At 69.7% G+C, this 27,294-nt stretch overlaps 1 protein-coding gene across 4 annotated transcripts; it reads right to left on the bottom strand.

The window, feature by feature from the left end:
* Positions 1-316: 316 nt before the first annotated feature.
* Positions 317-26,776, bottom strand: CEP170B (centrosomal protein 170B). 4 transcript variants are annotated; one of them, XM_047863268.1, is made up of 19 exons: positions 26,660-26,776; positions 23,176-23,307; positions 16,581-16,670; positions 14,507-14,585; positions 13,595-13,653; positions 12,387-12,525; positions 11,641-11,745; positions 11,035-11,517; positions 10,070-10,797; positions 9,807-9,977; positions 9,194-9,284; positions 7,308-8,990; positions 6,008-6,239; positions 3,649-3,808; positions 3,205-3,348; positions 2,982-3,070; positions 2,579-2,672; positions 2,398-2,449; positions 317-2,221 (listed from the first exon to the last, which is right to left on the bottom strand). In XM_047863268.1, the coding sequence occupies exons 2-19, from the start codon at positions 23,278-23,280 to the stop codon at positions 1,986-1,988; spliced, it is 4,740 nt and encodes a 1,579-aa protein (XP_047719224.1). In that variant the 5' UTR covers positions 23,281-23,307; positions 26,660-26,776; the 3' UTR covers positions 317-1,985. The 4 variants fall into 4 exon arrangements, 3 of the variants coding, with proteins under 3 accessions (XP_047719224.1, XP_047719222.1, XP_047719221.1); XM_047863266.1 differs by lacking the exon at positions 26,660-26,776 and adding an exon at positions 25,877-26,015; XM_047863265.1 differs by lacking the exon at positions 26,660-26,776 and having other exon boundaries at positions 23,176-25,764.
* Between the last annotated feature and the right edge of the window lie 518 nt (positions 26,777-27,294).

Below are 27,294 nucleotides of genomic sequence, written 5' to 3'. Positions count from 1 at the left end.
GTACTCAGCGCCATGCCCCTCCCGCTACTTGTCCACGGCAGGCCTATTTTAGAGCGCTGCTGGTCGGCGCGTCCTTCATCGGCTGGGATAAAATGAGAACTCTTCACTGGAGGAGCAAACGCGAAATTTCTAGGCTTTGCTTTCTCGTCTACACCGCCCCCTGCTGGCAATGTCTCTGCACTGCCGCATCCCTGGTCTTGGGGGTCAAATGGGATTTTCCGGCCAATGAAGGGAGACCCCTGGGGCCAGGCATCCCCAGGCCAAACTCCAACGGAGGAGAGAGGAGGCCGAGGCAAGGGACGCCGGGACCTCGCCATGTGATAGAATGATTTATTAGAACAAATTCCATGACAACTCATATAAAATAATCGTTTTCCGAAAGACAGCCGTAAGACCACCTGAGGACAGACAGACAGAAGTACCTCCAAGAAGCCAGACAAATAAGTTACCGATCCCGAGTCGAAGGCTGGAAGGGGGAGGAACGGGAATTTGTGAATAAAAAAAAGCGTACGACGATCACTGAGGGGGTTGTGGATGGAGAACGGCCACTGTTCGCTTCCAGGGGACGGGCTGCGGGCGACTGTGTGGGGCATGCAGGAGACAGCGGGCCGGCACCTCCTCCGTGTGGACCAGCAGGCTCGAGGGGCGGGGTCCTGGCAGGGACCCCGCCACCACTCGCACACAGAAACGGGGGGGGGGGGGGGGGGGCGCGTACAGGACCCATGCACACGAGTGCACATCAGCTAAATGTAAACACGGACACACACGTCACCCATGGGGCCCGGACTCACACCCACTGGCCTCCGGGCCCCGTCCCGCAACCGCCACTCACACAGGCGCCAGGCAGGGTGCACGGCGACCCCGCGCCACGGCGGCCAGGGTGGGCCAGCCCCGCCCCCACCTGCCACAGCCCGCGGGCTCTTTGGCTTAGAGGCTCCAGAAACGGGCCCCCCTGGGGGGCGTGCTCTGCCCCCCCTCCCCCGGCGTGTTCCCAGCTGAAAGAACCCTGAGAAGGCAAACTGTCCCTGGGGGGAGGGGGGGGGGGTCTCTCCCTGCTCTCCCCGCCCCGCCCCTGCACCGGGCCCCGAGCCAGACACCCAGGTAATGCCCACAGCATCAGGGAGGACGGGGGTGAGGGTGGGGGAGGGCGGGCGGCCCGGGGAGGCTCCGGTTTCCAGCCACTTGGGTCTAGTGCTCACCACCACCCCCACCCCCACCCGGCCTAGAACCGCAGGAAGCCGAGTGCGGCCAGCGTCCCGAGCTGGGACCTACCGCCCTGCAGTGTGGACACGTGCCTGGGCTGGCCGGGAGCGCGGGCGCGTGTCTGGCATGCGTGTGTGCCCGTGTGCACGGCCGGCGTGGCAGCAGCCACACACTCGGTGGGCTTGGCAGTTGCGTTGGCACCAAAGAAGTGGGGTTCCCACCCCGAACGTCTCCGCGGGCCACGTCCCCGCCCCAGGCTACTGGGCCGCAGAGCTGCCCGTGAGGGCCCCGGCCGGGTGCGCCCCGGCCTCCGGTCCCGGGGCACCGCCAGCCCCTTCCGGCTCTGTGTTTGGCACTGAATGGCACCCCCCGGCCCAGCCGCGGCCGGCGCCCGGGGCCTCCGACAGAACAGCAGCCCCCGGCGGCCAGAGGCGGGGGAGGGGCCTCCCGGGCCCAGGGAGCCGCTGCGATGGCACAGACGACTCTTTCCTCAAAAGCTAAAGACAAAAAGGACAGCGTGGAGAGGAGGCAGGGGACACACCCGTGACGCGGCCTCGGCGGTGGCCGCAACGGGAGCCAGGCCGGGCCGGCCCGTCCAGCTGGGGTGCTGCTGGGAGCTAGGGAGGGGCCTGGGGAACCGAGGCCCCTGCCCAGGGGTTATGGCACGTGCGGGGGGGCTCCGTGTGAACCGTCCGCAGTCGGGAAGGGCCGCAGTGGCGGGTAAAGGGGGCTGGCGGCGCCGGCCCCGGGGGCCACAGGGGGACCGCCGCGGCCCCCACCGCCTAGATCAGGAACCTCTCCGCGTCGGGGAGGAAGTCGGGGAGGAAGGCGGGGTCCGGGAGGCCGGGGGACCCGCAGTTCGCCCGTGGCGGGCAGCTCCTCAGAGGCAGGGCCGAGGGGGGCGATGCTGGGCTCTGGGCGGCCGGCCGGCCTTTCCCAAGCTGGGCCGAGCCCGCGGCGCCCCGGTTTCCGGTCAGCAGGTCCAGATTCCCGCTGGGGTCCACGATGGCGTTGATGACTGCGGGGGCGGGAGCGTTAGGCCAGCCCGAGGGTCCCACCCCGGGGGCCTCCCAGCCGGCTAACGGTGGGCAGTGCGTCTGGTCTCCCACCAAGGACCCTGCGTGGGGGTGGGGGGCAGCAGCACCAGTGTGGGTCCCCCCCCTCCACCGCCCGCCCGCGTCTGGCCACACCCACCTTCCAGCTGCTTCTGCACACGCCTCAGTTCTTTCAGGATGGAGCTGATTTCCTGGAAGCGAGCGAGCAGGGGGAGATGGGACAGAACCGCCAAGGGGTCGCCTCTCCTCTCCCCCAGGTCTGTGGCCGGAGCCCCCCACTCCCCGGAGCCAGGTGGCCGGGGGACGGGGCCGGCGCCCACCTTGTTGGACGTCTTCAGGATGGGCACCTCGTTCTCCGAGTTGATCCTGGCTTCCAGCTCCTCCCAGGCACGCCCTGAGTTCTGAAAGAGGATCCTGCCGCCCGGGGGTGGGAGCGGGACGGGCAGAGGACAGTGAGGACCGAAGCCTAGACCCACAGGCTCCCAGGCCACCCCACCCACCACGCCCCTCCCGTGCCCGAGGGGAAACTGAGGCCCGGAGGAGGGCCTGGGCCTGGCTGGTGCCAGAGCCCCCGTCCCCACCTCACGTAGGGAGGGCTGGGGGTCGCCCTGGGGGTCGCCCTGGGGGCTCTGGCTGCCACAAGCTCGGGGCCTGGCGGCCGGGGCCGGGGGTGTGTGTGTGTGTGTGTCCGAGGGGCCTGTGGAGCCCGCTGGCCCTACTCACTTCATCTTCTCGGCCAGGTGCTCCGTGTTCTCTCGGATGGCGTGGGACAGCTGGGACACGGGGTTGAGCATCAGGTTGTCAAAGATCACCTGCGAGGACCAGGTGTCGGTGCGGTGCCCGGGAGCCATGGGCACACCCTACCCCTGGCCAGAGGGACCCCTGTGTGCAGCCAGGCCAGCTGTCTGCAGGGGAGGGAGGCGGGGCGGGGGGGGGGGGCGCCTGCCTCCTCACGGTTCCAAGGCCGCATCTTGTTGGCGAGGAGGTCCTCACAGCGGTCGTTCATATTCTGGTCCAAGTCCCGAGAGCTCAGGGGACCAGGTGGCACCTTCTGGAAGTTGAGGCTGGCCTCAGGGATTCGTTGCACCAGCTGCAGACAGGGCAGGGCTGCGTCAGCGCACCTCGGGGGCCGCCCGCCAGCAGGTGCGGGCACTCGCGCCTCCCTGCCACGACAGCGAGGAGACAGCCGACCCCACGCCCTGGGTGCTCAGGGCTCCTGGACGCCCCTGCCCCCAAGGCAGCTGTTCGGGGAGCCGAGCGAGGACGCACAGCCTTGGTGCCTGTCCGCCCTCTGCCAAGGTATGCCAGAAGCTGCCGCAGGGCGGGGGGAGGCCGGACACGGCCTGCCCGGACCTCACGGCTTGGGGAGCGGGGGCGGGGCTGGGCTCACCTCCTCACGGGCGGAGATGGTTGAGGCAGGGGTGCTGGGCACGTTGCTGAGGGAGGGGCTACGGGCGGGCCCCGGTGAGCCCAACGAGTCGCCGTCTCCAGCCACGTCATGGATCTCCCGGGCCAGGATGGCCACGTCCTTCACTAGCGTCTGGCTCAGCCTGCGGGAGCAGGGAAGAAGGCAGGTGTCGTGGGGTCCTCCGGGCTGGGGGCCGGTGTTGGGAGGTCGGGGAGCAGGAGGCTGACAGAACCGGTGCCCGTCCCCAGGCAGACCTCCCCCTCTCAGGTGCAGGCAGGAGCCCCTCCCAAGGGACAAGTGCCGGTGAGGGGCAGGCGGCCCGCAGCCCGGCCCAGACTGTGCCCCAGCGGCCATTGGCAACGTCAGAGTTGGCAGGGCCCCGTCCGGAGGCTCAAGGCCCCAGTGCCCCCTGAGGGGTGGCCGGAGCTGGGCCCGGCAGGGCCAGGTGGGAAGGGCTCCAGAGCGAGCCACACACACCCTCTCCTCCTCCGGCCACCAGGGCCGGGCATCAGGGCTGCCACAGAACGTGTGGCCACACGAGCCCTCCTCCGCAGGCAGGGACACCAAGGTGGGGGAGGGGTCACAGACCACGATCAGAATCAGGCAAAGGCTGACAAGCCAGGCAGAGACCGGGCACCTGCCCGCAGGGGAGGCGGGGAGGCCGAAGGAGGCTAAGCCCCCAGCATCAGCCTGGCCTCACCCGCGCCCTGCACAGGCGATGACGTGCGTCCCCCTGAGCCCCCGGGGACCGGGGACGGCTTCTGGCCCTACTGCCTGCGAGATCCCCAGGCCCAGCCTGCAGCCTCTGTGCCCTGTCCCCGAAGCTCATCGGGTTCCACAGCCAGCAGATCCTGTGCCACCGGAGCCCCCGGCCCAGGCTTGAGGCACTGGAGCCCCTTGTCACTGTCCGCCACCATCCCCCCTCACTGCAGGGGCACAAGGCCCACCCCACCCAGCTTCCTCCCCACGTCAATGCCTGCGGTCGCCCCAGGGACAGGGACGGGGCTTCCAAGGCCACTGAGGACCAGGTCTCCGCCCTCGGCGGTCTCAGCACCACCCAGGGCACCTCCCAGCCGGCCCCCAGGGCCCATCCACTCCCTGCCTGGCGGGGCCGCCCGAGCCCAGCCCCCAGAAATGCTAGTCACAGCTGGAGGAAACCATCCTGGCTGGCCCCTCCCTCCCCGGCAAGGCTGACCTAGGTCCCCTCAAGATGAGGCTCCCCCAACTGGGCCCCACCCTCCCTACGTCCAGAAAACACAGAAGAAGCCCCTCAAATTCACAACAGCACCAAACCGGCACGTGCTCCTGCCTCAGTGCCCGACTCCCCCCCACCCCACGTGCCCCTGCTTCAGTGCCTGCGGCCACCCCCCACCCCACATGCCCCTGCCTCAGGGCCCGACCCCCCCCCCCCCCGCGCTGCGTGTCCCTGCCTCAGTGCCCGACTCCCCCCTGCCCCGTGTACCCCTGCCTCAGTGCCCGACCCTCCACCCTGCCCCACGTGCCCCTGCCTCAGTGCCCGACTCCCCCCGCCCCGCATGCCCGACTCAGTGCCCGCGGCCCCCTGCCCCAGACCCGTCTCCTCTCTCTGGCCCCCAGCGTAGCAGATGCTCAAGCTTGCTCACCCTGGAAGCAGAGGCCTCCAAAGCCCCCAGGGGCCCTCCACTCCCCGTCCTCTCTCCTCTGCACCCTGCTCGCCTCCCTCCTCCGGGTGAAGTATCTCCTTCCAGAACCCTCACTCACCACCCCAGCGCACAGCCACCGCCCCCTCCCCCAGTGTCTTGGGAGCTCGGTTCCTGGTCCCCTTCCCTCCATGCCTGGCAGGTCCTCTCTGCTCCACCTCGAGTCTCCACGGCCTCCCACGGCCTCCGTCACCAGCCCTGTGTCTCCACGCCCACATGGGCTGTTCTCCAGGGAACCACCTGCCTCTGGTCACCTCTTTCTAGGAGCCCCACGGGCTCAAGCTTAGCATCCTCAGCACCAAACACTCACCGTTAGCCCAGGCCCAGGCTCCTGCCCTGCCGTGAGCCCTGCAGTGCTCAGCCAACGGCCGCTCCCCAGCAACAGCCCCCCACGTCTGCACTGTCCTTCCCAGCACCCGGCCAGAGGTGACTCGGCAAATGACCACACAAGAGAGTTCATCTTTAACAACCATGGCGGAGCCCTTCCTCAGCCCGGAGGTCCCACACCCGCCCACCCGTCCACACGCGATCATCCGCGAACCATCCGTCTGACAAGCGTCCGCGGAGCCTGTCTGGGAAGAGAGCCTGAAGCCCAGGCCTGCCCTGCCCTGCCCTGCCCTGCCCTGCCAGGGCGGGGGGCGCCCTCTGCATGGACGGCTCACCTGGCAATCTCCGCGATCTCTGCCGTCTGCACGATAAAACCGTAGGGGTCGGGATCCTCCTCCTCGTCGTCTGTGTCCCGGAGGCCGGGGGCCCGGGGTCGGGTCCGGCCGGAGCTGCCGGCCCGTGGGGTCTGCGTGGCTGCCGAGGTGCGGGCGCGTGCGTGTTTGGGGGAGCCGTACTCCTCCTCGGACGTGGACGTGCAGTCTGAGCCCTGCTGCCGCCGGCGTGTGCCTGGGCGCGAGCATTCGTTCCAGGAGCAAGAACAGAACAGAGCAGCACTCAGCACGCTGCGGCAGCCCAGGCCCCTCTGGGCGAGGGCCCGGCACCGCGGGACAGGCCACCGCCGGCCGAGAAGCCGACGGGGGGCGGGCAGCCCGGCGTCTCCACGGCTGGAGCTGATCGGCCCCGGGCAGCCGCGCGTCCCATGGGGAGGTCAGCGCCCTTAGCGGCAGGAAATGGGACCCACGGAGACCCCAAATCAGGGCGAAACTCTCCACGTGGATCACCCCAGCCCCTCCCTGGTCTCAGACCTGACTCCCCACAGCGGCGGCAAACACACTCAGAGGGAAAACACGGGGACGGGCAGTGGGTCCCCGATCCCGGACCACACTGCCCCTATTTCGTCCTCCAGTGGAGCCCGGCCCTCGGCACCCCTTGCCCCCAGCGGGGGTGGAGGCCCCCATGGCCGCCCCCACCCCCCCGCCCGGGACCAGAAAGCAGGGGTGCCCTGCTTCTGCAGCTGTGGGAGGCACAGGAGCTTCGAGGAGCTGGGCCAGAGAGCCCACCCTTCAGTTCGCTCGGGGGACGGGCTCCCCAGCGGGCAAGACATAGGGCCACCCCCGGGCAGGAGACCAGCGCCAGCCGCCACGGCCCCGTCTGTCCTCGCCGTGCGTGCGCACAGACCGCGGGCGGCCCGGGGCCTCTGCCCAGGGGTGCGTGGGAGACGGACACGGCCCTCCCCCGCCTCGGGCTTTGTGGGCTTCCAGGGAAGACACCCTCCCCGGGCCCCGGGGCACGGCTGGGGCCTCTGCCTGTACCTCGTGAGCCGGATGCCAGCCCAGAGCGCCAGGGAAGAGCGAGCAGCCCGGCCGGCTGTCCGCAGCCACGCGGGTCCCCCCGGGGTCAGCGAGAGCCCCGCCCCCCTGCGGCCCGGGCCTCCCATGGCACTCGCGCGTGTCTGGGGAGACACGCCTGCTTGCGGGAGCGGGGGCTCCCCGCGGGCTGGAACCGGGACCCCGCGGCCCTGCACCAGGCCAGCACAGGAACCCACCGCCCAGGCTGGCTGCCCCCGGCACTCACTGGGCGAGGAGTATCGGGCACTGCCCGGGCGGGCCCTGCTGAAGGGCTGGCGGGGCACCGTGGTGGAACTGGCGGCCTTCCTGGCAGCGGCCCGCGCCTCGGCCATGACGGGCTTGCGGCCGGCGCAGTACAGCTCGACGCTGCGGCCGGAGAAGCCGGCCCGGGCGGGGGCCGCCTCCGAGTCGCCAGGCCCCGTGAAGGACCCGGCCCGCTTCCGCGGCATGGCCAGGATGTCCAGGCGTGACAACTTCTTGGCCTGCTCGGCAGCCGGCCGGCCCACTGGCTCCAGGTTGGCTGGGGGTCCCCGTTCCCCGTCTGCAGCCTCCGTGTCCGAGGCATCCCCCAGCCGGGCCCGCCTCAGCCGGGAGGCCCGCGTGGGCCGGGGGGTGGACAGGCTGTTGGAGCGGGTCAGCACCTGCTGTGCCTTCTGGGAGCCCGTGGGGCCTCGGCCCGGCTCCTCCCGGGTGGCTGGAGACGGCGGTGGGGCCGCAGGCTTCCGGCGAGGCCCTGGCCGCCCTGCCCCGCTGGCCGCGGGGGGCTCGTGGTCACAGGTGACCGTGTCCGTGCCAGGCGGGTGGGCCGGGCCCGAGCCTCGTTCTTCATCAGGCCAGTCCGAGGGCACCCGGGGCCCAGGGCCACGCCGCGCAGCCACGCGCCTCACGTCGGTAGGGCCCGGCGGGCGACGCTTCTCTGACAGCCGGTCCCGGGCGCTGTTCAAGGAGACGGTCCCCGGGTCCTGTGTTGCCGGCGGGGACGGCGGCTTGTCCTTCTGCAGCCCCGTGGGCTGGGCGCCGGTCGGGCTGGGCCCGTTCTTACCGCTGAGCAAGCTCACAGTGCTAGCCGTGTCCACGTCAGAGTCCCCGGACAGGGAGTCGTCCGGCGGCCCGGGGGCACTGCCCATCTGGCCCTCGGCCTCGTCCGTGGGCTTGGAAAGCAGTCGGGCCTCCAGGGCTGCCAGGGCCGTCTCCGTCTCCTTCAGAATCAGGTGGGTGTCCTGAGGGTGGAGGTCTGTGCGTGAGGCCCGGGCCGCGGCCAGGTCCTGCAGGAGGGGGTGGCTGGAGATGTGTGGAAGCTGGCCAGGCGCCGGGGGGCCAGCGGCCGGCTCCTTGCTGAAGCTCTCCTGCCGCACCAAGGCCGGGGAAGAGCCCTCGGGCTCCGGGGACCGCCCTGTCCGCAGCTGGATGACCATCCTCCCGCTGGTGCTCACGTAGACGCCGTCCCTCACCGGGGGGCTGGCCTGGGCTACCCGTCCTGGGCCCTCCGCCTCCCCCGGAGCCACAGACGGTTTCCTGGGGAAGGCCGCCTCCCCGTTCTGGTCCCCAATGAAGAAAGAGGTGGGGGCTGGCTCCCCGGGGGCCCTTGGCGAGCGCCGGCCCTTCGTCCACGCGGGACCCTCCTGGGGGCTCCTGCGTCTCTCCTCACGCGGGGCCCCGCCCAGCTCGGAGCCCCGCCCACCATCCGACCCACTGGCATCGCTGAGGCTGTCGGGCTCCAAGTCCTCCTGGCCCAAGAGGCAGCTGGCCTGCTCACTGCCCGGCTCCGGAGGCCCGGGGCCGCTCCTCCTGGTGGCCTCAAGGCCCCCAGGGCTGTCTGCCCTGTCGCCGGGCAGCTGTGGGAGTAGCCGTCGCTGGCGCACGGGCAGAGCCCCCTCGAGCTCCCCGGCTCTGCGCCCGGGGCCCTCCTCTGCAAAGACAGGGGCGACCTGGTTGGAGTGGCCACACGCCTGTAGGCCCTCAGGAGCGCCGGAAGCCCGGCCTTCCTCCAGACAGCCGGCGCGCACGCGCACCCGAGTGTCCAGCACGAGGGCCTGAGGCCACTCCTTCCCCCCCCTCCCCCTCCCCCTCCCCCTCCATCCCCCACCCCTCTGCTGGCCCGGAACCACTTACCTGCCAGGCCTGGGTCTGAGTAGCTATCAGCCAGGCTGGCCCAGCGGGACACCCACTTCTGACCCCCGGGGGAGCCCGGCACCGTGAGGCCCTGCGGAGCGAAGGGCAAGCTGTGTCTGCAGCAAGGGGCGGGGGGGGCAGCGGGGCAGCTCCCCCCACACCTGGCCCAAACACGCCATCCCTGCACCTGCGGCACGCTCCTCCATCAGAGGCAGCCAGGCGACCCCTCGCGCTCCCCTGGGCTGGCGGGAGCCCCACGCAACTGCCGACGTAACTACCTGGTCCGAGCCCAGTTTGGCGGCCCGGAGGTCAGCAGCTGTGACTCAGGCCGGCCCTGCCCGTGGGCACAGGCATACCCAGGGGCCCCACCCGACTCAGAGCCCCAGGGCCTGCCCTTGAGCCCTCCACACAGGGCCCCCCGCCCCCCGCCCAGCCGCCAGGCGGGCCACTCACGGAAGGTTCCACCCAGCCTCGCAGACGGGCTGGAACGTCGTCGCGCAGGCCAGGCCACAACCCTCGAGTGCGTGTGTACAGGACCCGAGGGCGGGGCCCCAGCCTGGCTGCCGTCCTCCCTCGCCCGGCCCCTCCCCGGAGCAGTGTGTGTCCCGCATACCTGGAGCCCCCCTTGGGGGTCTATGCCCACTGGCCGGGAGGCAAACTCCTGCAGGAGGGCCATGCGCTGGGCCACCCCGTCACCGGCCGCGTCTCTGTCCCCTCGGATGACCGGACGAAAGGTGGCCGAGGACACCCTGGAGAGCTCGGGAGACTCAAGTACCCCAAAGACCTGCGGGGAGGGACGGCCAGGCCCGGGTCGGCGCCAACCCACCGACCGCCCGTCCCCTCCCGGCCGGGCCCCCACGCCCCTGCCGCGCAGACCTGGTCAATCATCTGGCGGGCCTCCTCCACCTCCGGATCCTGCACGTCCGTCTCGATGGTGTAAGTCCCCGCGTCGCTCAGGCTGTCGTCCTCGTCCTGCTTCCGAGCCTTGGTCAGCTGGGGGTCGGCGGGGGGCGGCGGCGGGGTCGCAGGGGCCACGGGGCTGGCCCCACGGGGGGTCTCAGGGGCAGGCGACTCCGGGGATGCCTTGTCAGGGCCGGGCCGGGCGGCAGGGGAGCCGTCCCACGGGCACTGAGCCATGAAGTCCTGGGCCAGACGGGAACGGCGCCCCACGCTGCCGAAGGGCCGCGGGGAGGCCCGGGGGGCGGGTGAGGACCCCCCCAGCCGCTCCTCTGTCCTCTCCCGCTTGAGCGAGCTGGCCCGCTGTGGCCCCGAGCTGCCGCCCGTCCCCCGCGCCGGGGCCGGGGCCGGGGCCAGGGCGCTGGGGCGGTCCCTGTCGGCCGGCCCGGGGCCTCGACGCTTGTCGGCCTTGGGGTCCCCGGCAGGGGTGTGCGTGAAAGACTGGGAGCGCTTCTTGCGGGGCGCGTCCTGGTCGAAGAACTCGATGACGAAGGCCTGCTGGTTGTGCAGCAGCTCCTGGGGGTCCCGCTTCAGCTGCCTCTGCAGCCGCACCTGCGCCCCGCCGCCCTCCGCAGGGACCCCGGCCGCCGCCGCCTTGGCCGTGGGGTCCTCCGAGTCGCTCTGTGTGCCGTCCTCGTGCTTGTGGCCTAGGAGTGGGGGATCCCCAGCTGTCACAGGTGCTTGGGGACACAGGGCCCCACACCCCGCCCCACACGGCCGAGACGAGCGGCCGAAACACGCTGGACGGCCCCGAGCGCGAGGCGAGTCCAGCACAATCGCCTGCACACGGGACATCAACCAACCTGACCGGGGCGCCCCCAGGGAGGTGAGGGGGCCGCGGGGCGGTCCCGGGGCCCGTGGTGGGGCAGCCGGTCGGCACTCACCCTTGAGGGTGCGGGTGTGCACGGGCAGGTCACTCTTGGTGCTGTGGCGGTCATCACCGGGGCCGGCCCGGCACAGCAGGCTGGGGTCATTGTGCACCAGCCAGTCGGCCACCTTGGTCTCTGCGGAGACGGCCTCCGCAGGCGTGGCCTCCCTGCCGGGCGGCCTCCTCTGGCGCAGGGAGAACTTGGTGACGTGGTCCTTGATCTTAACCTTGCCGGGGCTGCCGTCGTCAAACTCGATGGTGAAGGAGGCGTGGCTCTGTACCACGGGGGCTGCACCGGCCACTCCGGGCTCCACGTCCTTGGTGGGGGCCTCCTGCACCGGCGCCTCGGGGGGCCGTGGCGGCGGGGCCTCCTTCGTGGGGATCTCGAAGTAACTGGGCTCCCGCCTGAACGCGTAGCTGGGGGGCTCCGCTGCGGCCCGGAAGCCGGCCGTTGTCCCGGCCAGCTCCCTGTCCTGCTGCGACGGCTCCTTGGGCCGCTCTACGTCGGTGGGGGGAGAAAACACGTCCTTGGGGCTGCAGGGTAGCATCCTCACCCCGCCCGTGTCTGCCAAGGCCGCCGTCTCCCCCAGAGCAGGCACCTCCGGGGCTTCCGGGGACCCACCTGGGTCGGGCTCCTCCGGGCGCCGGTCCTCACACGGACTGTCGCCCTCATCCTCGCCCCACCAGGAGGGCTGTCCGTACAGAGGGGTCCGGTAGGCCGCTGCCTCTGCAGAGGGAGGACAGTCCCACCCCGAGTCACTGTAGCGCCGACACAGACAAGGAGGGAGACGCGGAGCCGGGGGAGACACTGGCCTCGGGAGGGGTCCCGGCATCAGCTCCCGTCTCAGACCTGCGGCTGCCCAGGACCCTGCCTTGACTGCTTCAACGTGACCGCTCTGAGCCCTGTTCTGCATCCGCAGTGGGGGACAGTCGCAGGGAGTCCAGGACACTGGCTTCCCCCAGCCCCGCCCGGGCCTCCCTGAGGGGCAGTCACCCCCTCCAGCCCAGCTCCGGGCTCCCCAGAGCCTGCCTGTCAGAAGGTCAGGAGGACAGGAGTCCATACCCAGGGACAGTCTCTCCGAGGCTCTGGAAGTGACTCAGGCCACAAAGGGGGCCCTGAAGGCTGAGCCCACTACAGACTGACCGGACCACACGGGGCACGGGGGGTGCAGTGTACCCAGGTGGGCGTGGGTGGGGGACACACAGGTGCCTGAGCTCACACAGAGCAGGTCTGTGCCATGGCTGCTGCTGGTGGAGTGGGCCCAGGAGGCTGGAAGATGGGACAAGGGTCCGTGCTGGGAGGGGAGGGTCATCCGGATGGGGCAGACCCGTGGGGGGGCCGGCCTGTGCGCCTCGGGGCTGCCCTACCTGCTCCCGGCCTCCGGTCCACCCTCTCCGGCCTGGGGCTCGAGGACTCGCAGTAGGGGGTGTGCTGGGGCAGTGCCTCGCCCTTCCTGGGTGCCGGACTCCTGACGCTCACCTGCAGCTGGCTAGTGTACTTCTCGTGCTGGGGGCAGCGAGGTGGGGATGAGGGGGTGAGGGGATGAGGGTGGGGTCCAGCTCTGGAGACGCCCAGGGCAGCCTGCCTCCCTCTGAGTCCAGAGGGGGCAGGAACTGGCCCCACACACGAGCTCTCCTTACTGAACCCCATGGAATTGACAGCCTGAGGTGGAAACCGGGGGTCCCTGCCCAAGCCTGGGGGGTCCTCGAGACCAGGAAGCTTCCAGGAAGGGGGTGGGGGAGGCAGGGGCGGGCGGCAATCATCAGAGGTGACACCTCGCCCAGGACCCACCAGAGAGAGGGGAGGGATGGGCCCCAGGGCACGGGAAGTGGGGAGCAGCGGTCTACCCCAAGAGACCGTGCACGTGAATGTTGGTTTGCACGCGTGCGCCTGTGTACGTCTGTGTGAGTGCGTGTGTGCGTGCCGGGCTCCCCTGGTCGACCCCTGCGGTTGTAGAAGTCGGCCTCACGCTGGCCGGTGACTCCAGGCAGGCTGCCCACACGCCCGGTGCTGCCCACAGCTCACTCCAAAGATGGGGCTAGGGCTAGTCTCCCCCACACGGAGCTCCTGGGTAAAGCTATGGGCAGGGTCCCCCGAGTCAGGGCTCCAAGACTCCCACACAAACGAGCAAGGGGAGAAGACATGGCCGGCCTGCCGTGGCCCCCCCACCCGGGCCCCTCAAGCCCTGACCGAGAGTACCCCAGGACCCCCTACAGGGCTGTCCCCAAATACTGACCGCTCCTGCCTGTTCCTGGCCACCACCTGCGGTAGACTGCTCGGGGTCCTCCTTGGTACCCAGGATGCCTCTCGGCGCCACCCCCCCCCAGCTGGTACAGGCACACAGCAGCCCCCTCTCCATGCCCAGCACCCGTGGCTGCATCAGCCTCGGGGGAGTGACCGTCTTCCCCACCCGCTAGACTGGCCAGTCTGGCAGGACAGGCCCCACCAGGCTGGGCTGACTCATGGCACCAGCACCAGGCCACAGGAGCCAAGAGGCTGAGGGTGCTGGCCCGGGAGAGCTGTGGGGCGCAGGGGCCTTGTGGGAGGAGCCCCTGGGCTGCGCGCCGGCACTGACCCTGAGCGCCTCCTCGGGGACCCGGTGCTGCACACGCTCCAGCACGTACATGTTGGAATGTGGCAGCGAGTTAAGGCAAACCCAGAGCAGAGGAGCCAGGATAAGGGCGCAGGGCAGTGGGGGAGCAGACGGCCCAGAGGAGAGGCGTGTGCTGCCCCCCAACAGCCGCTTGTGCACCAGGCCCGTGCCCACGCTGCACCAACGACCTGCGTGCCAGGCTGCCCAACTCAGAGACGCAGGACACAGCCCGTTCCGGAACCCAGCACACCCCTCCCCCCGCCCACCACTAGGGCCAGGAACATGCCCTCTACACGCCCCCCACAAAGGGCAGGGCGGGCAGGTGATGCGCCCAGGAGCCAGGCCACACAGTTAGCTCCTGGCTCCCATCCCAGACCACCCCTCGGCCCTGGCCTCCCTATGTTCTAGAGGTGGGGAGGGGAGGGCTCAGCCAGGGGCTGTGTCCATACCCCCGGGGGGGTACGCCCACACAAGCGCAGGCTGCGGCGGGCAGAGGAGAAGACAGGGTGGGCTCCAGCTGCGTGCGGGTCCCCAGAGCAACCAGGCTGCTCAGGGCGGAGGCCCAGCCCTCACTCACACATGCTCTGAGCACAGAACGCCACGCCTGGTCAGCCCCCCGTTTGCCCCTGGGTCCCAGGTCGGCGCACTGGTTCCTGGAGCCCTGTGTCAGCTCAGACCAGGAGGTGGGAAGCAGTTCCCTGAGACCGGGGCCTCCGTCTGGGGAAGAGCGGGTACAGGTCAGGCCGGAGCCCAGGCTAATGGCCGTGGGCCGTGAGCACAGAGCAGCTGTGCCCACTGGGGCCCCTACCACTTCCAGGACATCCTGGACCAGGACAACCTAGGGCGACCTGGGCCAGAAGGAGGGGGCAGGATATCATAGCCCGGAAAGGATATCATAGCCGAACCGGATAACGTCATGGAGCTTCAGCGTGACGTACTTCTGGTCCGGGATGCGCACATCATTCACGAACGTCTGCAGAGGAAGCAGGTGGCAGGGCCCGGTCAGCGGCAAGCAGGACAACAACTCAGGAGTCCGCTCCTTCCGCTCTGCTCTGGGCCGGGCACTGGCCCTCTGACGCATGTGCACCCAGCCTCAACCCTGAAGGGACCCCAGGACAGGCAGCCGCTGAAGGACCGGCATCACCTGGACTCCCAGGATCCTCAGGTAGCCCCACAGTGTCCTTGGCAGTGGCCACGTGGCGGGGCTGGTCTGGTTGTGCAAAGCCACCCGCTCCTGGAACCCTCTTCCCCCACCCAGGGACTTCTAATTGTCTGGTCGCCGGATACCACGCCGTGGCCAGATGAGTGGGAGAGCCCCGCACACCCTGAGGGCCCCTGGGTGACAGAGGGACGACAGATGTGGGGGCCAGAGTCTGGTAGGAGCAACACGAGGCCTGGAGGACGCGGTACAGGGCGGAGGCGGGCACAGCAGGCCCTGAGAGGGCTCCATGTGCACACTTTGTATGCGGAGGAGGAGTCCTCAGCCCCGAGCAGGGAGCAGAGGACGCAGGGCTGGCAGGGGGGCAGCCGGGAGGCTCTGCAGACACACCCTGCCCGCCCGTGTCCTTGGCTGCGCTCGGTGTCACGCGGGCAGGCAAGAGCTGGCCCCAACTACACGGACGTCCCAGGCCTTTGAGGATGGGGGAGCACCAACCAGGCCGGCGGCCCCAGGGACCCTCTCAGCACCGCATGGTCCGGGGGTCGGCGTCTCGGTGCGGCCCACGTGGGCGGAGGGAGTGCTCACCTCCCTTGCAGCCCCATCCGGGTAGGGCCAAGAGAGGAGGGGCTCGGGGGCCCCAGAGCCCTGGACGGGAAGTGCTGGGTGGGAGGCGGTCCGGGGTGCCCAGCACTCGCCAGCCGGTGGCTACTGTGGGACCCCTGACTCAGGATGGAGGGCAGGCTGCACGAGCCGGAGGGACAGGGTGAGAGGCCCCTGGGGCAGGCAGAAACAACACACCCAGACACTGGACCCAGACGGACACTGGACCCTGGACAGAGCCTTCACCGGACCCCTCCCTGCTGCGCCCTGCTCACGAGAGGCCACGCGGCCCCCGGGACAGGGTATCTCAGTGGACACCTGAGCAGACCCACTTCCAGCCTGCAGGTGGTCCGAGGCCTCCACTGCCCACCCTAGGGCTCCTTTCCCCAGAACAGCCCTGCCCAGGGGAGGAGGCCATGGGGCCACGGCACCTGCGGGTGGCTTCCTCCCCACCAGAGCAGGAGTTTCAGGAGGAGGCCAGGTGGGGACAGAGCAGAGGGATGTGGTCACCGAGGGGAAGTGACCACAAGGGGTGGCAGGGGGGGTGGGCGGAGGGTGCGGGGGTGAGGCCAGGGGAGAGGGGCGGGGCCAACACAGGGGGAGGTCACGAAGAGCCAAGGCTGAGGGATAGGCCATGATGGGGGGTGGGGCGGGCAAGAAGGATGCGGCCACCAGGAGGAGGGGTCATGAGAGGGCTTGCTCATCACAAAGGGGGCCAGCAGAGGTAGGGGTCCTGAAGAGGGGTGGGGCCAGCAGAGTCAGAGGGGGTGGGGCCAACACAGGGGGAGGGATCATGAAGAGGTGGGGGGGCAGCACTGACAGAGGGGTCCTGAAGGGGAAAGGGCCAGCACAGAAGAAAGGGTCATGAAGAAGGGCGGAGCCAGCACAGAGGGAGGGGTCATGAAGGGGGGGTCATGAAGGGGGAGGGGTGGGGGCAGCTCAGAGGGAGGGGTCGTGAAGGGGGAGGGGTGGGCAGCTTAGAGGGAGGGGTTATGAAGGGGGAGGGGAGGGGGCAGATCAGAGGGAAGGGTCGTGAAGGGGGAGGGGTCGTGAAGGGGAGGGGAAGGGGCAGCTCAGAGGGAGGGGTCGTGAAGGGGGAGGGGTCGTGAAGGGGGAGGGGAGGGGGCAGCTCAGAGGGAGGAGTCGTGAAGGGGGAGGGGTCGTGAAGGGGGAGGGGAAGGGGCAGCTCAGAGGGCCCCTAGCACTCACCCCGTTCAGGCTGCCCAAGTCCTTCACCCAGTGTTCGTCCCTGTCCTGGTCGTAGTTGATGACGGCATGCTGCTTGTCCACGCTGCGGGACTGGGGACACACAGACTGCCCTCAGCCCACCTTCCCGGTTAGGTGAGGGCCGCGGAGGCAGAGGAACCCCCAGTGGGAGACCCATCCTCTCCTACCCCCCCCACCACCACCAGACCCACACCTGCCACCTGGGCCTCGGAGCCCCCGAGGCCCCACCCACGCCCCCATCTTGAGTGCGTGTGTGCCAGAAAGGCCACCCGGCCTGACTCCACTAGCTGTCCCAGCCACGGGAGCGGGCCACAGGGAATTGCCGAGGGGTCAAGGCCGGGTCCTCCCGCCCCCTGCTGCCCCCCCACCCCCAGGGGCCCTCCCCCCATCCCCGAGGCTGCCCCTGCATCAGCCGGGGGGAGGGCTGGGAACCCCCTGGTCATCTGGCACATGCTGCTGTTCCCCCCCAAGGGCAGTTGGGGGCGGGCAGAGCCCACAGAGAGGATGGATGGGCGGGGGGGCTCAGGGAGAGGCCTCCCCCCACTCCCAGTCAGCCCCACAGGGGCCCGTGCAGCCTCTGCCAATGAGGGTCACACACAGACACGGTGCGTCTATGTGCCCTCACGCACGGGGCTCACACCGGGCCACACAGGTGCACACGTACATCAGTGCTCCCACACCGAGCGCTTCTAACCTTTCCCTGGTCGCCACCCCCTCAGGACCCCTCTGAGGATGGTCACCCAGCCCCTCCCCCAGCCACGAGGCCGGCGGTCCTGGCACAAGGCACACGGCCACTGCCCACCCCACCCCCACCCTGCCGGAGGCCCTGGGCGGCCGGGCGGCCCCTGCGTCCCTCTCTCGCCACCTGAGGAGACCCAGGCCTGGGACCAGCCCCCGGAGAGGCCAGCAGAACTGGCCAACCTAGGAGGTGTCCAGACCGCCTGGATGGCAGTATATGGCCCCGTGCGCCTGCCGGGCAGTGCCTCCACAAGACACCCGGACCTATCTGCAAGGGCACGGGATGGCCCCTGGCCCAGGACCCTAGTGCCCATGTGACTATGCCACTCGAGGGTCATCAGCTCTCACAGGTGAGTGCCCAGACCTTCCCTCCCCGAGACAGCCGGACCCACAGAGCCCACTTCCTCTCTGACACCCTCCGCCTGCTCAGCCCCTCTGGCACCACCAGGCTGGGGCCCAGCACCTCCCACAGACTAGAAGCCCCTAGGGCAGGGCCTCCTGCCTCACCCAGAGACCCAAGGGCACAGCAAGGTGCGGGTGGGGGCGGACACGGGTTCTGGCCCGCTCTGCCCTGCCCAGGTCACTCTGCTCGGCAGATGGGCCGAAGGCTCTGGAGAACAGACCGTAGTGGGTGGGCAGGGCCCCAGCAGCAGCCTCCAGCCCTGCCTGCCCACCAGAGGCCCCATGCGGCCAGACCCACAAGGCTGCTGCTGCAGTGGGGGGTCTGGGGGGGGGGAGAGGCATGAGGAGGGGAGGGGGCGCAGGCCACGGGCCTCCGGTCCTCTGGAAGGAAGCAGGGCTTCAGGGGCGATCCAGAGGGCAGAGCAGCCTGTGGGGCCGTCCCAGCACTGCCGAGCGAGGCAGGGGCCGGCCCTGCTGCCAGCATGTGCCCTGGTCAGCCCCCGGGACCGAGACTGCTGAGGCTCCCGGTGCCAACACATCTGCCTCCCACAGCAGCGGGCCTCTGACCGGGTGAGTCTAACCTTGAAACCCACGCCTCACCCCCCAGGCCTCACCTCTGCCCCCATCCTGGATCCCTCATCCAAAGTGGGCACCCACGCCAGCCAGGTCCTGGCCACCCCGGCCGCAGCCTCCTCCCTGGATGCTGGGCACCACCTCCTCCATCAGACTCTCCTGCTGGTCCCCGACGCAGGCCCGCCCAGCACTCACCCACCCCCACAGCCGGCCCTAGAGACCCTCCACGGCAGCCCCCCACCTGGCACGGGGCTTGCTGGGGGACACTGGCGCTCCCTCACCTGGGCCTCAGGCCCCTGGCTGCAGGTGGGGTTGACAAGGACAGCAGGTCTCTGGGGGACCTGAGTGCTCAGCCCGCCTCGCCTTGGGCCGGGTAACCGTCCCTCGCGAATCTGCTGTTACAGTGCCGAGAGCCCGGCCTGGTGGCGAAGAGAGCTAGTGCTGCTGGGGGTCTGGGGGCTTGCCTCCACCCGCGCCCTCTCCCAAGCTCAGCCCAGGGCTCCAGGACAGGCCAGCTGCCCGCCTCTGCCCTGCCCGACACTCTGGGTCCCAAAGGAACCCCCCCCCACCCTGTGGAGCCGGGCCTCGGCCTCTTTGCAGCCGGGTAGCAGATTTTGGGGGGGGGGGCAGCTGCAGGCCCGGGAAGAGCCCTGGGAAGGGGCATGCCACGGGGCTCTTGCCAGCTCCATACCAGGAGCTGGTGCCACACGGGGCTGGCCCGAGGCAGCAGCAAGGGCACGCTGTCCCTCAGGGCTGGAGACCCCCTTTGCTAAGGAATAACCCCGCTGGAGGGGCTTCTGGGCTGACCCCCCAGCCTGAACAACTCTCTTCCCTCCCCAAGCCTCACACCCCCACTCCCGGACACGTCCCTGGCTACCTTCTGGGCGGCTCAAGCCCAAACCTGACTCCTCCCTCCCTGCCCACGGCCCCACAGCCTCCCCCAGGAACGCCACCAGCTGAGGGTCCACCTGTCCCCCGCCCTACCTGTTCCCGCCATACCCTCTTGCCCCCAGGCACCCACTGGCCTTCCTCCCCAACCCATCCCCTCCGCAGCCACCTTCCTCCTATCCTCTCAGCCCCCATCGGTCCTGCCGTCTTTCTTCTGCAGAAACTTCCCGGGGCTCCCGACCAGCCGGAGAGGAAAGGCTGGTCTTGTCCCGTGAGCCGAAGGCCCCGGAGGCCTCTCCGAACCTTCCTCTCCCTGCCCTGCCGCGGCCAGCCCTCTGGCTCCTTGCTTGCCACAGTGCCCTCATCTGCACCCACGGCCCGGGCTGCCCCATCCGGTCCCCAGGCCCGCCCTCCACTCCCAGCCAGGGCTCTGGCACCAGGACCGATGGGGAGCAGGCGGAGAGGGACCTCCAAAGCCTCCCTCCCAGCCCTGACACCCCAAGCCCGAAGCAGACCCCAATTCCACCACGCTCAGGTGCTCAGAGGCTGGGCGTCCACCATGGGAGGGGGAGGCAGCCCCTTGACCCCCCCAGCCGCCCCGTGGAAAGCAGCCTCGGCACGCACTAGTAAAACGGCCCCGAGAAGCTCCAAACGTTTCGAACTTTGGGAAAAGGTCTAGCGACACTTACTTTAAAAGTAATAAAGACATGCTTCCAGGCTCTGTGTCAGACTCCCCCACAGGGAGGAAGCCCCGCCCGGCCAGGCTGACCCTGGCAGTGGCCAAACCCCAGGGCTCCAGACACGCCCTCCTGCCAGCCCACAAGCGCCCACAGCAGACGGGCTCGGCCTGTCCGCCCGCCCGGGGCTGTGGTTTCCGAGGAAGGATCTGAGCGGACAAATCCCAACAGGCTGCGACCGGGCAAACTGGGCGGAAGTGGAGACGACACCTATCCACGGGCACGCGCGTGCCTGTTACGTCCACGGGTGCACCCGCACAGGCCCCCACGAGTGTGCCCGGTCCCCCTGGGGGCAGGAGCCACGGCAGCCTGACCTGGGCCCGCGTCCACACTCACGGCTGTGTTACTTAACACACCCTGGAGGGGCACCAGCTCTGGGCCAGGCTTGCACAGCATGGACACGGTGGCGAGCCGCCCGCGGGGCTACTGGAGGACACGGGGTGGCACGTGGCCAGGTGGCCGTCTCTGCCTCCGGAACGCTCTCCCCACGTCCTCTGCCCCCGGGGCCAAGCCACAGCCCCTCCTGCCTGATCTGCGGCACAAGCCTCCCGGACACCTCCGTGCTCCCCGGCCTCCTCCCTCTGCCCCGTACGGCGGCCCCAGCTGCCTGGCACCCCTGCCAGCCCTCCACACCTCTCCTCCTCCTGGGTGCTCAGCTCCACGGTCCCCATCCTGTCCCCAGGGCCACCTCTTTTGGGCCTCTCCCCTGGGGACTCACCTGGTCCCGCTTACACGTGTGTGGCCGGCCCCACCCCTGGAGCACTGACCCAGGCCGGGGGGGGGGGGGGGGGGGGCGTGCAGGGTCTCTGCGTGGCCGTCCCAGCGCCAGGACAGGACAGTGCTCCATCACAACTGTTGAGCCACAAATGTGGGAACGAGGACGAGGACAGTGCAGAGGGAAAGCCCGGGCCCTCCGGGAGCATGAGGCAGGGAGCAGGTGAGGAGGGGCTGGCTGGTGAGGATAAGCAGGTGAGGGCACCCGAGGAGAGGTCCCAGACAGCCAGGGCAGGTGTAGGGCGAGGCTGGGCCCGGTGTGCCTGTCCCTGAACCTGGGTGAAGTGGCAGTGGCACCTGCGGTGGCCCAAAGCACAGGTGAGAGAGGGGAGGTCAGGGCTGGTCCCTGGACCACTGACGGGGACCCTGGCTGGGACCCCGGTGGAGGGGAGGATGATGGCTTTGCTCAGTAGCACACAGCTTGGGCTGCCTCTGTGATGTCCAAGCAGGCTATGAACACAGGGGGCTCGAGGCTGGGGGCGGGACATGTCGGGACACCACGTGAATCATCTGAGCATGGGTGTGGACAGGACCCCAGGGAGGTGCAAGCTGTGGCCATCCCAGCATGCTCAGGGTCCGGGCAGAGAGGGAGGCTGCAGGGGCGGACGGCATCCCCGCACCCCCTCTATGCCTGCGTGAGCTCCTGGAGCCTCAGTTTCCCCATGTGCCGGAGGACAGCCAGGGGAGAGACACAGGAACAGCCAGGCCGGGGGCTGGCTCCCACGAACGGCTGAGAAGCCCTCACTGCTCCTGGCCCGCTCAGGGCTCCACCACGGACTCGCCAGAACTAGGAACTGGACCCCAAACCCTGCAATGAGCCTGACCCCCGCCCCCTGACCCAGAAGCCTCTCCACCAACACCTGGGGAGAGAAGCAAGCAGAGTGAGGGTCCGATGCAGGGGGGACAGAGCCAGGCAGTGAGCAGAAAGAATGCCCACAGAGGCCCCCTGTCAGGCACTGCCTCCTCCAAGAGGCCCTCCCGGCCACCCTAGGGAGACCGGCAGAACCATCCATACGCTAACACAGGCGCACAGCACCTTGCCGGGGGTCCGGGACAAACGCGGTGACTCCGAAGCCAGCATACGTTCGGATCGGCCTCCCATGACAGAGAGCAGGGGTCACATCCCACGATACCACCCGGGGGGAGCAGCGGCCACATCCAGACCCAAGCGGGCCATCCCGGAGGCCCGGACGCACCCACAGCTGCTGCCTGCCTCGTGGGGACCCAGTGCCGTGAGCGTTCTTTATACTTGTAAGCAGTTTCTAAAGGTCAAGACCCCTTCGTGACCTGTGGGAACCATACGAGATTGATGTTTCAATGCCCATAAGGAGCATCCTCCTGGTCCAGCCGCGTCAGCTGGATTACCACCGCCAGGCTGCCGCATCTGGATCCCGGCAAAGTGGAGTAGCTGCCGTGGGGACGTGCGGCCCAGAAGGCCCCCAACAGACACCCAGGGCTTTACAGAAGACACGTGCCCACCCTGTACAGAGTCACCGACTGGGTCCCTCCGGCATCCACAGGCGTGAAGAAAAATACAGAGACGGACTGTTCCGGATTAAAGATGCTTAAGAGGCCCAGCAACCAGACACGATGTGGGAACTTCGCTGGTCTGCGGTCAGGCAAGTCAGAGGACCTTGGGGAGAAGCCCCGGTGTCCAGACCGGGATGGGGTCTGCCCTCGGGAGAGGGAGACACACATGTGCTGCCCACGTGAATGTGCACGTGGCTGGGAGCCCCGGCCCCTCGCGTCCTGGGGAATGGGCAGCAGTAGCCAGGTTTGCACAAGGAACCAGGGCCGTGTGGGCAGTGCACCACCCCCAGGACACCTCTCCTTCCGAGAGTCCCACAGCGGGTGGCATGGGGCTTGAGGGGCTGGGGGGCAGGGGCCCATGGGCCACAAGGGGCCGGGGCCGCGGGGAGCCTGACTCCGTCGCACCATGAGGGCAGGGAAAAGGACACCAGAACTAGGAAGAACCCTACAGGGTCGTCCACCTCCCTTCCCTCCTCGTTCCCAAGCAGCCAGATGCGTGAGCCCCACAGAAGCCAAACTCGGACTCTGAAACCCAGGGCCCGAGAAATTCCTGACTGTCAAGTGCCCGGTACCCTGACTCCACCGGCCTCTTCTACCCCAGAAAGGCCCCTTCCCCACCCCAGGGTGCCTCAACGGGCTGCCCTAGACAGCTCTCATGGTCTGAGCTGGCCCCGCGGCTCCCCACTCGGCTCATGGCCCAGGTGGGGCCCCCGGACAAGAATATGGACATATCCACTCTGCGGCACCTTCCAAAGGTGGGTCCCTGACACCTTGAGAACCTGATAGAAGCCTAAGCAACTTCCGGTCAGAAAGCGCCAATGCGCAGGCGCAGGAACCGGCCCTGTGCACATGCTCAGGCCCTGATGCGCCCAGCCATGTGTGTGGTGCCCTCCGGCCCCGCCCCTCGGCCCCGCCCCGGAGGCGTCCTCACTCACCTGCAGCATAAGCTCACACTCATCACGACCCACGAAGATGAGCTCTCGCGGGAGTCGGTGGCGCGTGCCGCCGCTGCTCACCAGGAACCAGGAGGTGACGCTCATCTTGGCGCAGGCAAGGCCCGTCTGGCCCTGAGGGGAAGGAGTCATTAGGGCAGGCGTCCCTCCCTGCACCCCCGCTCCAGGGCACGCGCACTGAACCAGGGGATCTGCCTCCCCGGCTGAGGGCAGGAGGGCCCGGGGGAGACAGCTGAAGACAGGAGTCCTGAGCCGTCAGTACACCTATCACCTCGAGGAGACTGAACACTTTGGGGGCAGAGGGCTCCACGCAGGCCAGCGCCAGGTGGCCAAGGAATCAGGTGACCCCTCCAGTGTCCAGGAGGGGGGTGCTTTGGTGCCCAAGGTCCTGGGGGCATCGGTGGAGGACGGGTGTGAGGGGCTGGTATGGTCAAGATGAGCAGGGAAGCGAAGGCAGGTGGACGGGCACAGTGGGGACAACCTGAGTGGCAACAAGGGCCAGTGTCACCCAGAGACCAGGCCCTGGGGCAGCCGGAGGCCCCCATGCAGCCAGCATGCACACGCTGTCACACGGAGCCCGCTCGCGCGGAGCCCCGGAGCAAAGCTGCGCCATCACGGCAGCACAGGCACTTGGGCCCCAAACACACACACGCTCACGGAACACACATGTGCACATGGGTCACACCACACCTGGAGCACCGCCTACAAGCGCCCTGGCCCCTCTTCTCTGCACAGACACTGCTGAAGCGCGCGCGCGCGCACACACACACACACACACACACACACACACACACACACACACTGGGGCAAGTCGCATCATGAGGGCCACCGCGTGCCGAGCGCTGTCCTGGACTGTGAGCAGCTGTGCCCTGCATCGGGGGCTCTCTCCAGCTGGGCAGGCCGCAGCAAGGCTGAAAGGCTCTGAGGAAGTGTGAGTGTCCCAGAGGAAGAACAGGCGGGGGGGGGGGGGGGGGGTGAGGGTGTCTGGGAAGGCGCCCTGGAAAGCTGACATGTAACACCAGGAGGTGGATGTGCGTGTCCCAGGCAGAGGGACAACCAGTGCAGAGACATGGGGTCATAAGGCCTGCGGCTGGAGCCAAAAGCTGGTTCCAGGACACGCTTCACCTCTGGGGGGCTCAGCGCAAAACCCAAGTGTTGTAGTCTTGTCCAGAAGTCATGAAGGATTTCCAGTCAGTGAGAGCAGAGCACGGGCCCGGTTGGCGCCTGTGTGGCCAGCCCTGGAGGTCCCAAGGCCGCGATGTGACTCACAGGACACAGCACGGACGAGAGGTTAGGCAGACCAGGGTGAGGCGACCGGGAAGAGAGAGGAAGGTGCCGCCACCCTGGTGGAAGCAGAGGGGGTCCCCAGGCCCTGTCCCTTTGCTACCCGCACCCAGAGGCCCAGGTCTCAGCTCCCTTCTGGGCAGACAGTGAGCAAGGCCAGTACCAGCACATGCCAGTCCGGGAAAGCCCGAGTGGCCATGTGTCCCAATGCATACCCTCATGACACCTGAGGCAAGCAGGTGGGAAGCCGTGGGAAAATCCAGCCCAGAAGGCAGCTCCAGTCCGCCAGAACCCCCTCCCCGGGGCCTCGGGCGCTCCCTGAGAGTCCAGCCAGAGGGGCAGGAGACCGAGGCCAACGGGGTGGGGACCTGTGGAGGCCTCCCTCATTAGGGCAGCTGGGGGAGGGGACAAGGCTATCTCTGGGAAAGCCCCCGACCCATCATTGCCCTTCCCAGCCCCCACATCCCACACTCTTGCATCACCTGCTAAGGTCTCCAAAAGGCAGCGACCCCACCCAGAGGAGGCCACAGCCTCGACTTAACAGCAAAGGGAGGCCAGGCCCCCAGAGCCTGGTTTTGCGGCTGTTCCAGAGCCCACCCAACCCTGCCACCACCAGCCCATCCAGAAAGGGCTCAGGCCAGGGGAGCCGTGGACGTTCCCAAACAGCCTGCGGCTGGTTCGGGGCTGGGCTGGCCACCGTTGCTAGGAGGGAGAATAATAAACACCCCAAACTTGTCCCCCCAGCCGCCCCAGCCAGAAAAGCCACCCGCCAGGAGGTGAGGAGGAAGGTGGAGCCGCCCGGGGGCAGGGGCTGGGAGCGGCCGGGGCTGGGAACGGGAAAGGATGGGGGCAGGGGCCGGGAGCCGGCCGGGACTGCGAACGGGAAAGGATGGGGGCAGGGGCCGGGAGCAGCAGGGGCTGGGGCGGGCGGGCGGCTGGAAGGAGCAGACTGAACGGAGGCCGGGGACAGGCCGGGAGAGGAGGCAGGGACCTCGGAGAGACGGCGGCGACACGGGAAACGAGGAGGAGGGAGGGACCGCGGGAGGAGAGACCAGGCCGGGCGGCGGCCGGGCCCGGAGGGGGAGGGACAGGCGCCTTCTGAATCAGCGCTCTCCGGGGCGGCCATGGCCGAGCCGGTGCCTGGGCGGGGACCCCGGCGCCCAGGCCTGCGCGCCCCTCTCCAGGCCGCGTAGACGCGCGCCGGGCGCCCCTCCGGGCCTGGCGCAGCCCTGGGCCGCCTCCGCGGCGGCGGGGACCGGCCCGGCCAGGTGTGCCCGCGGCCGCCGTCCCCACGCCTTTGTCCCGCCCGGAGGGGACCTGCCCCCCGGCCCCCCGCCCCCTTCCATCCCCGCGCGGCGCCGCAGGCGCAGGTGCGGGCGCAGGGAGGCCCCGGGCTTACCTGCGGCTCGGCCCCGGCGCGGCCCCGGCCCTCCCGCCCGCACCTGCCGGCCGAGCGCTGGGCGGGGCCGCCGCCTAGGACATGCCCGGCGCGGCCCGCACGCTCGCGGCAGCCCCGGCCGAGCCCACGGGCGGAGCGGCGGCCCCGCGGCCTGGCGCGCGGGTCCCTGACGTCTGCGGGCGCGCGCCCCGCCCCGCGCCCTGGCCCCGCCCCCTCCCGCCCCGCGCCCGGGCCCCGCCCCGCCCCCGCCCCGCCCCCGGAAATCCAGGTTAGGGCGGGCCCCCGTGCCAGGTGAACGCCGCCCTCGCCCCTCGCGCGCTCCCCTCCGTGTCTCCGCGCCCCCCCGCAGACCCCTCCCGTCTCCGTCTGCGTCCCGGCCCCCCGCGCCCGCCCACCCCCCACCCCCTCCCCCTCCCACCCTGCCCGCAGACGCCCTCCCCTCCCAGTGTCCGCCCCGCCCCGGCCTCGGCTGGGGGACCTGCCCCCGCGTGCCCGGCGGACCCTGGGGCCGGGAGCAGCCCGCAGTCCTGGCCCAGGGCCCGCGGCTTAACGCTTCACCGCGCTCCGGGAGCCCTCCCAGCCCCTAACCTTTAGCCCCGCCCGCCCAAATGCGGGTGGAGCCTGGGGGGAGGGGAAGGGAGTCCCCGAGGCCCGCCCGGGCCCTCCCGCCCGCGCCCCCGGCGCCCAGGCACGGGGCGTTCCGGGCTGGGCTGGGGGCGGGGGTCGTGGGCGTCGGCTGGGGGCCGAGGGGCGGGTGCGTCCGGGCGCTCGGGAGGTGCTCACCGCTCCCGGGGTCGGGGCCCACGGGCCGCTGGCTCGGTGCTGGGCGTTACCGCAGAGGCGTCGTGGCCCGGGAGCTGGGCGACGGGGGAGGGCGGGGGCAGCGTGGGAGACGCCTCGCGGGGGGACGGCCCTGCCGGCAGCCTGCCTTGCAGGTGCGGGGAGGGCCTTGAGCGAAGGTGAGCCGCCGAAGGCCGGGGCGACGCCGTGGGGGCGCTGCGCTGGGCGGCCTGGGCTGTGGGACGGCCGCAGCCGCCGGGCGTTCACTGCCGCGACGGCGCCCACCCGCCCTGCACCTGTGCGGTCTGCCGCCCTCTTGGTCACCAGGCCCTGACCTGGGCGTGGGAGCGAGAGGAGGGGCACACGGGGTGGAAACCCACCGCGGTGGGCGGGGCTAGGAGAGGGCGGGCCGCCCGCGGCACAGGACCCCTGCGGGGAGCACCGGCGGGGAGAGGTCCGGGGTGAGGGGGAGCAGGCCAGGGGAGGGACCCGCATCTGGGTAGGCAAGGAGTTTGGACTTCATCTCAAGGACAACGTGGCTCCGCACGAGGGTTTGATGCCAGCCGAGACCTGCCCAGATCAGGGTGTTAGAGAACTCTGGGTGCCGAAGGGAGTGGGTGGGGAATCGAACCAGAGGC

This window comes from Prionailurus viverrinus, chromosome B3 (genome assembly GCF_022837055.1).
Source record: "Prionailurus viverrinus isolate Anna chromosome B3, UM_Priviv_1.0, whole genome shotgun sequence".
Classification (NCBI taxonomy): domain Eukaryota; kingdom Metazoa; phylum Chordata; class Mammalia; order Carnivora; family Felidae; genus Prionailurus; species Prionailurus viverrinus.
The sequence above is the reverse complement of the archived record's forward strand: the minus strand, read 5'-3'. Positions and strand labels throughout refer to the sequence as shown.